The sequence below is a fragment of the Andrographis paniculata genome, unplaced genomic scaffold (assembly GCF_009805555.1).
Source record: "Andrographis paniculata isolate CXL003 unplaced genomic scaffold, ASM980555v1 Contig67END, whole genome shotgun sequence".
NCBI classification, from domain to species: domain Eukaryota; kingdom Viridiplantae; phylum Streptophyta; class Magnoliopsida; order Lamiales; family Acanthaceae; genus Andrographis; species Andrographis paniculata.
The window spans coordinates 904,697-916,773 of record NW_026137603.1 but is presented as its reverse complement, the minus strand read 5'-3'; the positions used below and the strand labels follow the sequence as shown (position 1 = coordinate 916,773).

At 39.1% G+C, this 12,077-nt stretch overlaps 1 protein-coding gene across 1 annotated transcript; it reads left to right on the top strand.

Annotated features, from left to right (window-relative positions):
• The first annotated feature begins 10,748 nt into the window (after positions 1–10,748).
• On the top strand, positions 10,749–11,859 carry LOC127263241 (uncharacterized). The gene is made up of 2 exons (XM_051292266.1): positions 10,749–11,361; positions 11,489–11,859. Exons 1-2 carry the CDS (start codon positions 10,749–10,751, stop codon positions 11,857–11,859), a joined length of 984 nt encoding a protein of 327 aa, XP_051148223.1.
• Positions 11,860–12,077: the final 218 nt, after the last annotated feature.

The following is a 12,077-nucleotide window of genomic DNA, read 5'->3' as shown; positions in this document are numbered from 1 at the left end:
TGATTAATTAGTGCCTGAGATTAGGAATCTCTAAACACTGTATGGTACAGAAAAATAAACTAGAAAATAAAAGACTGAAATTTAAAGTGGTGATCCCCAAATCTGACTTTGCTTTGTTGAAGTTGATTGAAGATACCTTGCCAAATGATGATTCAAACCTTTAAATATTCTCTGGGAAACCGTACTGAAAACCGTCACCCGAACGGTTACAACGTCTCCTTCCCAACCGTCTTCCAACCCTTCTCATGCTGACACGTGTCCCCAGCAGACCAAAATTATCCCTATATTTCACTCTTTGAGCCGACCACAGACCTTCCGCTCTTTTGGCCCGACTTCGTCCTTCGCCCGACCTGCTTCTTCGCCCGACCTCTCTTGGGCCGACCTCTGCATCAGCCGCCCTCCGTCTTTGATCAAAGACCTTCGCGTCTGTCCGACTTCGCCTTCTATCCGATCTACGGTTTACCCGACCTGCGGACTTCCCGTCCTGAAGGCCTCCCGACCTGCGGACTTCCCGTCCTGATGACTTTCCGCCTTGAGGACCTTCCGACCTGAAGACCTTCCGACCTGAGGTCTTTCCGTCTTGAGGACCTACCGACCTGAGGTCCTTCCGTCCTGATGACTTTCCGTCTTGAGGACCTCCCGACCTGAAAACCTTCCGACCTGAGGTCTTTCCGTCTTGAGGACCTACCGACCTGAAGACCTTCCGACCTGAGGTCTTTCCGTCTTGAGGACCTACCGACCTGAGGTCCTTCCGTCCTGATGACTTTCCGTCTTGAGGACCTACCGACCTGAAGACCTTCCGACCTGAAAACCTTCCGTCTTGAGGACCTACCGACCTGAGGTCTTTCCGTCTTGTATTTTCCTTAGAAATAAATCTATTTTCCTTGATTTCCTCACGGTGTCCTTCAGCCAGTTCAATCAACTCTATTGCCAGGCCCATTCTTCTTTTGCCTTGGGCTTTTAACCTAATTCTAAATTTCGTACGTAACAACAATAAAAATGAAAAAAATTGATTAGTAAAAAAATACAACAAATAATTTAAAAAATACATATACAATAAAAATGAATGTACTAAATAAAAATAAAGCTTCTATATATTATACTTATTATAATATTTTGTATAATATTTTAAATAGTTTTTCCAAATCAAAAGGTACAATATAAAAATAATTTTTTATATATGAAAACTTATTGTAATTTTATGTATGAATATAACAATAAGAATAATAGAATTACTGTGATAGTTACTTTGTACATAATAAAGTTTAAAATTTTAAAAATTTTCAAAAAATTTAACGTTAATAATTTCACTATATATGTTAATAGAAGAACACAATTCACTTGCAAGAAAATGGACAACGATAATAAATTATATTCACAAAAGAAATATATAAAAAAGATACGATAAATTTTAACGTGAAAACCTTTCAAGATAAAGAAAAAAAAATCACGGGTCAACCAAATCAAAGAAGAAAATCTAATATGAACAAATTGTATATAAGATTCTTTAAAAAATTCATATAAACATGCCTCAATCACCACTCAATAAACCAACAAAAATTACAATTCAAAAAAAAAAAAAATTAAGATCAAGAAAACGAACCAAAAAAATCTATCACGTTATGCAAATTTCGAGTTGAACTACAAACATCTAATCATAAATCTAACCATGCATTGGATTGAAAGAACAACGTATCATGAAGGTTCCATAAAAATTTCAGCTTATCCGACGGTTAACAAAGCGGGAATCGATATTTTTCCAAACTTGTATAATTTTGGGCGAAAATCACTTTTTCACTTTTTTTTGGACGGTTTTGACTTGATTATTTGTTTAATCTCTTTTATTGTTGTTGAGCCACAAAAAAGCTTTAAGTTTCAAAATTAGGGTTTGGGCCTATGGGCCCATGTTGTATGAGTCGGCGCTCCAATTTCTAGTGAGCCGATGTCTACATGCCAAGCAGGTCGATGGCCCAATGGGTATTGAGTCGGGTCAGGTAGGCCGGTGGCCAAATGAAACTTTGGGTCGGTAGCATAGCAGGTCAGATACTACAATAGTTCGGTGACTATGTTCCCAAAAGCCAGTTTGGCATGTCGGACGGTTTCAACTATCCGACGGGGATGGTTGAGTTCTTAGGAGAGTAACCACCAAACGGTTACTGAAAAAGATATAAATATTCTGAATTTGGGGATGATCAGGCATCATGATAATCATAAAAAGTCTCCTAAAAGAACTTTACTCTTTATTTACTTTTCGCAATCTGATTATTGTGTAACTTAGTTCAATGCTTAGGAATTTGAAGTCTCAGGCACGATTTACCAAATTCGACATCTACTTTCGGATTTTCCTTTGCTTTTATTGAATTCCACACATCAAAAAATTGGCGATCACAGTGGGAGTCGAGGAAACTGTAATACCCGACTCATAATCAAGTTGGCCCATTAGATGTTTTGTTAAACTAAATATCTTAAAGTTGTTATTATATATTTGTCAACTTCAAATGAATGCATATTTTGAAATTTATATCTGATTTTTATGAAATTTATTTCATTGGATAGGTTTTTAATTTACCTTTCCAACACCGCAAATGGGAGTCAATCCAAGTCCAATGAAAAAGTTATAGCCTAACTAGTATTCAAAGGTATGTTGTTTGTTCAAATACGTTTTCAAAAAACGTCAATGCATTTTAAACTCCACTTTTAAACACAAAATATTACTTTATCCTTATATTTAACCTTTATTTCATCCCCCAAACACTCCTAGAGAAACCCTAGCCGTCACTCCCTTCCCTCCCACTCAAGTTGAGGTGATTTTGAAGTAAGTTTCATACCTTCTTCTTTACTTTTGAAATTTGATTTCATAACATGTGTGCATTATTTGAAGTTATTTCGTTTATTTAAACCATGAAATTACTGTTTTAAAACCTCATTCATATTCTTGATGATATTATCTTTATTGTTACACATTAAATGAGTTTTTTGAAAGAGATACTATATGATGTTCTAAAGTTATACGCCCATTTTCTTGACGGGAAAACATTACAGAGTGCTCGACGGATTTTCTGTAACTTTTGGATGTTCTTTTTACACTTTTGTTTCATAAAAAATGTATATATTTATGTCACCTTTAATTAGAGACCAGGTTTGTTCCATTTGGATATAAAATGAATTTTATATAAAATTTTAAAGTTACATATCTTATTTCTTGACGATGAATTTGTTTAGTATGTTTAACTTCTATTCTGTTTCTGAAAGTTCATTTTATGTTTTTGTTTAATTGGGTATATAGATATATGTGTTAGCTTACATTAGAGACCAAGTTTGTCCCATTTTGGTGTAAAATGGAGTTTTAGTGATTTTCATAATACAACTGCTCTGTTTTTCCGAAATGAACAGACTATTTGATTTAAGATGATATTCTGGAAGTAACTCAAATTAATAATTGCATTTTTGGTCTTTAAAATATAATTTAGGAACTTTAGCATTGATTTGGCACTATTTTCATAAGGTTTGAGCGAACGATGAAGTTTTGGTGAATTTTATAAGATCTGAGCTAAATTTGAGTAAATTGATTTCTCGAATTTGATGATTAGGTGAAGCCTAACCAAACAAAGTCCCACGAGTCGGTGGTAGTTGAGTTGGTTAGCTTCCCCTAAGTATGGTAAAGGGTTAAATTATGAATATTTGAAATGACTTGACCATCTAACTACGTGCCTGAGTTAAAATAGGCTATTATAATTATATCTCCTTACGTGATATGTGGTGAACTTGCTATTAAGAATTGATTTGTTTCTGCCGTGGATTTGGTTAGACTTAGCCGTTGATTGATAAATTGATTATTAATTTGTGTATGCCGTTGATTTGGCTAGACTTACTAGTTGATTGGCAAGTCGATTGATAAATTGTATAAGCCGTGGATTTGGCTAGATTTAGCCGTTGATTGGCAAGTCGATTATTAATTTGTATATGCCATGGATTTGGCTAGACTTAGCCATTGATTGGCAAGTTGATTGATAAATTGTATAAGCCGTGGATTTTGCTAGACTTAGCCGTTGCTTGGAAAGTCGATTGTAATCTGTGTATGTCGTGGATTTGGCTAGACTTAGCCGTTGATTGGAAAGTCGATTGATAAATTGTATACGCCGTGGATTTTGCTAGACTTAGCCATTGATTGGGTAGTTGATTGTTAATTTGTGTATGTCGTGGATTTGGCTAGACTTAGTCCTTGATTGGCAAGTCGATTGATAAATTGTATAAGCCGTGGATCTGGCTAGACTTAGCTGTTGATTGACAAGTCAATTATAAATTATATAAATCATGGATTTGGCTAGACTTAGCCATTCATTGGCAAGTCCATTGATAAATTGTATAAGCCGTGAATTTGGCTAGACTTAGCCATTGATTGCCTTGTCGATTATTAATTTATGTATGTCGTTGATTTGGCTAGACTTAGCCGTTGATTGGCAAGTCGATTGATAAATTGTATAAGCCGTAGATTTTGCTAGACTTAGCTGTTGATTGGCAAGTCGATTGATAAATTGTATAAGCTTTGAATTTGGCCAGACTTAGCCATTGATTGCCTAGTCGATTATTAATTTGTAAATTTCGTGGATTTGGCTAGACTTAGCCGTTGATTGGCAAGTCGATTGATAAATTGTATAAGCCGTGAATTTTGCTAGACTTAGCCATTTCTCGGCAAGTCGATTTTAATTTGTATACCATGGATTTGACTAGACTTAGCCGTTGATTGACAAGTTGATTGATAAATTGTATTAGTCGTGGATTTGGCTAGACTTAGTTGTTGATTGATAAATTTTGATAGCCATGGATTTAGCTAGATTTAGCCATTTTGGGAAGTTAATTAATAATTGTGTGAGTCGTTGATTTGGTTAGACTTAGCGCTTACTTGGCAAGTTGGTTGATTAATTGAGTGAGGCGTGAATTTTTTTATAGTTGTAGTTGTTGGTTGGCTAGCACTTATTAATGATAATTTATTTCATGCATTGTACATTTAATTCCTTACTTGACTTTTGCTCATGTTACTACTTTCTTCCATGCAGAGTTGAAATCTAGACCTTCGTCGACTTGATGCATCACAGGAATGAACTATTATCAAGCATGCATGACATTCTACAATTGTATATTTTAAAGTAATTATGGGTGTTGGTAAAAATATTTTATGACTTCCGCAAAAATTGTTTGCACTTATTTTTATTATGTTTTAGCCTTGGCATCGAGATACGGCATGTTCATATGTGTTGTTGTTTTGGTGTCGGTGTGTGACATTCCCATAGAGTATTTTGGGGTGTTACAGCAAGATTACTGATCCTACGTCCGGAAAAAATTTCATACAACTCTGATCTGGTCGAATCATCGAAAGGAACCGTATGCCAGGTTCTCAGTCCCAAGACCACAACACAACCGTCGGAGCCACTACAACAACTCCACCTACCATTGTAACTACAGAGGGAATATCTCGAGTACCTGCCGAATGGTTAGCACATGTTCAACAATTGAACAACCAACACACAACAACCATGTAGGCAATGTTACGTTATCAACAAAACTTAATGCAAAATATGTTGGATTAGGCTTTCTTAAAGGATCACATTTCAGTCTATTTCTGCACCGCCAGAAATGTCTCCTTCATGACTCCAGGCAAATTTTGTTGGACCATCCTATGTGGAGAGCACGGTCTCGAGCGTTAACATCCCAAGTCGGATGGACAGAGGGAAGTCCCCTCTCACTTACCCTAACAATGTTCCTCTTGGATCGAGGTCTGATTCCTTTCCCCCTGCTTATTTGCGAGAGAAGTGGCCAGGAGGCCAGACCCATGATCCCATCCACATTCTTGATCACCCACCGTACAGGGTCAATCCCGAAGAAGTTTTGCATGTTTTAAGGGTACACTTCTGCATGAACCCCATACACCAAACCGGCATAACAAAGGCCATCTCCGGAGATAATCTTAAATGAGCACCCTCTTCCGAGGAACTATCAACCTTCCAATTTCCTTGACACAAGGCAGATGGGTGAAGAGAGCACACCTCAGTTTATAGAACGTATTCGGATGATGAAAGGGAAGTGTCCAATTGTTATTGATGAAGGGAAAATGACCAATTTGGTGGTCTAAAATACGCATACCAGACTAAGAGAAGCTTTGACCGCCCATGATATTTGGGATCTGGCGCAGCTTGCGTCTAAAGCGGGTCTTTTGGAATCCTTGTTTAAAGAAAATGACTGAAATCTCAAGAGGAAAAAATTTCAACAAATGGCCAGTGTAGCGAAAAATGCATGTACCCCCGATCTGGCGGATATTAAGGGAGTTGAGGAGATGTCAAAGGAAAGCCATACGTTTGCCCTAAGTTGAAGCCTGCACCCGGGGCGTAACTAAATAAAGATCAACCAATATTTAATATTTCCAAGGTAGATGATATTTTTGACATCCTACTGGTTGGTGGTCAAATCCGAATACCGAAGGGCCAACGATTAGCCACCAAAGAAGAAATAAGGAGAGGCCTTATTGCAATTGGTACAATTTGTTCACCTATAGTATGAGCCAGTGCACCCATTTCCAAAAAGAAATACAAAAGGAAATTAGAGAGGGTAGGTTCAAGTATGTTTGTTACTTTAGGGGTAGAGCAACAACCATTCCCAAAAGTAACAATAGCTACAGTTGGAATTGCCAAAGGAAAGACACTGAAGAGTTAAACCAGATCCCCGAGTGGCCAAAAAATGGGATAGTTCGGACATAACGTTCGAGGTTGAGGTCAAGTTTGAGAAAGCCCCAGATACTGAAAATTGACAAGTGGAACCATAATCGGAGGATGCTACTCATCAACATTAATCCCAAATTCCCAGGTATGAACCACCCTCAAATTAGGAATGCTAGTGATGCAAGGTAAGCGACGGAAGAGAAACGGATGGCGCAAACAAGTCCTTATTAACTCGGGTACGGTGCCCGAATAGAATATTAGGATACTTAAACGAACAGGATAATCTGAAATCCGGAGCTCTCCTTTGATAAAGGCCCAGTGTTTTAGATGTTGGTTCTGCCGCAAGGTTAATACAGATCCGGAAATAGAAAATGCCCCTGGATCCAATGGGATAACATTTGGGACCTTCTCACCGAATGAGATCCAGAATCTTAAGCAACTGAGCCAAGTTTCATCATTCGGAAGGATCCTTTCGGTTATATAGGGACTCAACATCAAGATACTCAGCTATTTTCGGTAAGGATGCTGCGTATTCTTCCCGTGGAAGAGGAACCAACGTAGGCCCATTTTTCCAAAGATAAGTGGTTCGAAAAAGGGGGGGCATCTCTAATACCATACGAGTCGTTTGGATCACCTTAATTTGTTTTTCCTCCTATACCCAAAGGGAAAACGCCGCATTTGAAGCCTCTCTATGTCGACGTTCATATCTATGGGAAACCAATGAGTAAGGTTTTTATTGACAATTGTGCAGTTTTCAGTGTCATGCCACTCAAAACCTTGTATAAGTTAGGAAAGACAGTGGTTGACGTTACGCTAGTGGATATTGAAATGACATGGTTTACAGGACAGCCGACCAAACCAAAGGGAATGATGGTCGCCCCCCATAGAGGTGAGGCCAAAGACTGTTTCTACAGTTTTTGTGGTCGAAACGGATACTACTTATTCCATTCTGTTGGGCGAAATTGGATACATGTCTCTCTTTGTGTGCCTTCCTCACTTCACCAGTAGTTAATGTTCTGGAAAGGAACTAAAGTTCTCACCATGGAGGCCAGTATCAATCATTTATATCCTTCAGATGATATTGAGGAAGCTGCTTTCTACTCAGGCAATTTTCCACTTATCTCTCAGGCTGCCCTAACAAACGAATACCCATGGAAGAGCTGCAAACTTACCAATTAAGGGTACATTTTCTCATGAAGGGAACAAATGTTACATTTTAGTGGCTAACCAACAGCCAGAAACCTTCATATTTTTGCATATTTGATGGATTTTTGAGGTATTGTGGAATATTAAAGTATTTGTGATTTCTATTTTAAACAACTAATGTTTAGACTAGAAAATTGTAAGCCAGGTTTGATATTCAAAACCAAAATGGTTAGTACAAGTGGTCCGACCTTCTAGAGAAAATAGAGCCATCTTTCACGGTATGGGACCCTTTGGTGAAATTCAATCTAGGGACGAAGGAAGTCCCACAGATAGTTCATGTTAGTGGTTTTTTGTCACAATCACAGCATGAGGTATTGATCAGCCTGATTCATAAACACATTGACTGCTTAGCTTGGGATTATTACAAATGCCTGGGTTAGATAAGAGTTTAATTGAGCACCGACTCCCTATCAAAAAAGGTTTTAAACCTTATAAGAAAGCCCACTGCAGGTTTTCGCCAAAAGTAATGCCTCAGATTAAGGAAGAGATCAAAAAGCTCGTAAAGGTTGGCTTCATTCACCCATGCAGATATGTCGAATGGTTGTCTAATATAGTACCGGTGACTAAGAAAAATGGAACGATAAGGATCTGTATCGACTTTAGATATTTGAATCTAGCCGATGTAATACCCCGTAAAATAATCGCCGGAAGTTTGCCGGAGTCGGACAAATTTCATTTTGGGCATAATTTATTTTGGTCTTTTAGTGTAATTAATTAAAGAGTTGGGTTTAAATTAGAATTAAAAATTGAGTTTGGGCCAAAGTAGAATAAAATAATTAATAAATGACTAAGTATGTTATGTTAAATAAAAGAATAAAAAAATTAAAAAAAAAGAGCAGCAGCAGCAGCCAGCACGCCCGCCAGCGCCGCCGCCAGCCCCCTGCTCTCCCTTGGACTTCTTCTCCAAAATTCTTCCTTTTGGTCTCTTCTCTTGAGGTAAGTGGGATTAATCTTAGATAGATTCATATGTTCTAATCCCTAGACCCTTCTATTGATATCTTTTTCAATATTCTTGTCAAATGGGTTTGCCCCAAAAGTGTTAGGTTTTGCGAATTTCTTCTAGAAAGTTGATTATAATATTTATATGAAGATTATTATTGGATTTTAAATTGAAAAGCGTAGAATTTATGGGATGGGTTTTGAAACCCTAGTTTTGCCCTAACCTAGTTATGGTTTTTGGAAAAAGATTTACGATTATATTTAAATATCATGATTTTTGGAATTAGACCATGCCTATTGTGATTGAAATATTTTCGAATGTTTATTTGGTGAAATAAAGTGAAATCATAACGAATTTGTTCGGTCTAATATCCTACTTTGCATGGTTAACTGTTGACAATTGGAATATTTTCAGTTTAAAACACTATTTTTGAAATTTGCCTAAGAGCATGTTGAGTATTTAACTACCCGTCGAGTCCGATCAACTCGTCGATTGTTTGGATGATAAGGCATAGCCTTCCACCTCTGTGCCTTGCAAACATGTGAGAGTATACCGGTATTTTAGGATAACTAGCTAACCTTGAACTAGATCCCGAATGGGCTAGGTCGAGGGATCGAGATGGCGGGTTCCCTTTTGGGTGATACCGAGGTGCCCGTCATTCACGATGAAAAGGTCTTTAGACCGCCATCCGTGATAGAGGGTTGGATTGCGTACAATCCCCTCTTGGTATGTTATATTGGAGACTAGAGGGTTGTGGGCCGTATGGCGCCGCTCGCCAACTAATAATAAATTGATTTACGTGTACTTTGGATTTTGAACCCTTATGTACACATTGTGGAGTTTTCTTTGAGGGTTATGACCCTATGTTGTTATGTGAAATTATGTGGCGTGTCATACGAAATAATAAGGTTGGAAAATCGGGTCGAGCCGGCCCTGATTAAGGCCTAGTGGAGTTTTCTTCGTGATGTGCTCATCGCTATTATTTGAGAATGAAAAGGAGGTATAAGGGAGGCGCTAAAAGACTCGTGTGTGTGAGTTCCCCTTATGTGATACGTGTCATTTTATTTGACTATATTCTTCAAATGATTTTGTGGCATTATATCATTTATCTTCGATTAATTGCGCTTACTCAACCGTTGTGTTGACCCCCTTCTTACGATTCTTTTTGTAGGTGATCATGCTTCCGTTATGCCTAAGTGATGCATTCACGTCATATGATCCATCGGGGGAAATGAGAACTACCTTACCTTCTAAAATGTTTTGAAATTCATTGATTGTGTTTAAAGACTAATGCATTTTGAGCTATTTCCAATTTATGCTTTAAATTGAACTTTATTTACTTAATTGATGAGCCGGTGCGCTTTAATTCTAAGTTCCTATTAGTTGTTGGTAATTATTATTTAAGCCTTAGCGCCACAACGTAGGACTCGTTGGTTGATGAACGAGCCTTCTGTGTGGCGTGGCGGTGACGCTCCGGTTTGAGCCGGCCGGGGTGTTACAGTTGGTATCAGAGCCAAGTTAAAGGCTCATTCTTCTTGGTTAATAAAACTTGAAGATTTCAAAATTTCTAAAAGCAATTAGATCATGGGCTTAGTCGGGTTTGGGTGAATTCATGGCATGCATTGCATTTTATGTTTATTCCATGTGTTTATGTGTATTGTTCATGCTATCAGACTAATTGGAGCTTATTAGGTCTAGTCTCAATTAGCAAGATGCCCCCTAGGCGTGCTCGTCAGCCACCTGTGGCACCTGATTCCGATGAAGAGGTTGAGAGTAGGCAATCCCAAAACCCCGAGCCTCCAGTTCAGGATCCCGTTCGACCGTCAGACCCGACATTGGAGATCTTTCATCAGTTTATGGGACAGTTCACTTAGCAGCCCCGGAGTGCTATGGATGCGGTGTTACGTCATAGTCCTCCGACTTTCATGGGTCAATCGGACCTGACTATTTTTGGAGAATGGTTGGATCGTTTGGAGACTATATTTGAGGTGGTGAAATGCCCGGAAGGAGAGAAGACGATGATAGCTGCATATTATTTAGAAGGACTAGCCAAGAAGTGGTGGAATAATGAGAAGGCTTCCGGGAGAAATTTGGTTAGATTACCGTGGGAGGCATTCAAGACGATGATAAGGGCGCGCTTTTATCCTCCGCACATTCAGAGAGCAAAAGAGGATGAGTTTAATGCCTTGGTGCAGGGCAATATGACGGTGGAAGAATACTTCACGCGTTTTAATGAATTGGCTGCCTACGCTCCGGATTTGGCAGCAAATGATCGGTGCAAACTGACAAGATTTGTTGGTGGGCTGAATAGAGACCTTCAGTGGTTCTTAGCCTGCTTCAGTGTGTCGATCCTTCAAGAGGCATACGAGAAAGCAGCTAACATCTATCGGGCAAATCGAATAGCGTATGATGAGCGGAGGGATGGGGCCCGCATGGCAGATAGAGGAAAAGAGAAGGTGAGCGAGGGTTTGAAGAACTATAAGCGAAGGATCAATCGGAGAGGTTTTCGGGTACACCCTATGCATCTCGCCCTAAATTCACTCAAAGGAATTCGAGTGACAATCGTGGAGGTCCGACTGTTTGTAGCAGATGTGGAAAATCTCATCCTGGAGTTCATTGTGACGGCCAGCCATCACTTGCTATTACTGCCATGAGCCGGGACATGTTAAGAGGTTTTGCCCCAAGTTAGTTGGAGCTCCGAATGCATTTGAGAGGACCCCGGTTCCACAACAACAAGGTCGTACACTGCCGTTGGCACCTCAGCGTGCAAGAGGAAGGGGAAGGAGTGGCCAGAAATGTCACATTAATGTCATGACGAGAGGGCAAGTTGTGGAGAACCAGGGAGATGTCATGACCGGTACGTTCTTGGTGAATTATTTACCTGTGGTTATTCTCTTTGATTCCGGTGCATCCCTTTCTTTCATATCGAGTAGATGTGCTAAGAGGTTAGAATTAGATTCTCGAGTAGAGGTTTCGGTGGAGATTAGGCTTCCTTCATGAGAGCTAGTGCCTTGCAATTGTCTTTTCGTAGGAGTGTCTGTAATGATCGGAGGCATAGAATTCCCTACTAATCTTTTGAAGCTTAAATTGGAGGAGTTGGATATCATTTTGGGTATGGATTGGTTGGCTACCTATCAGGCCCGAATAGATTGTGGTGGGAGGAAGATCTTTCTTCGAAGCCCTTGCGGTGGAGGAGTTGTGTATGAGGAGATTCCTTA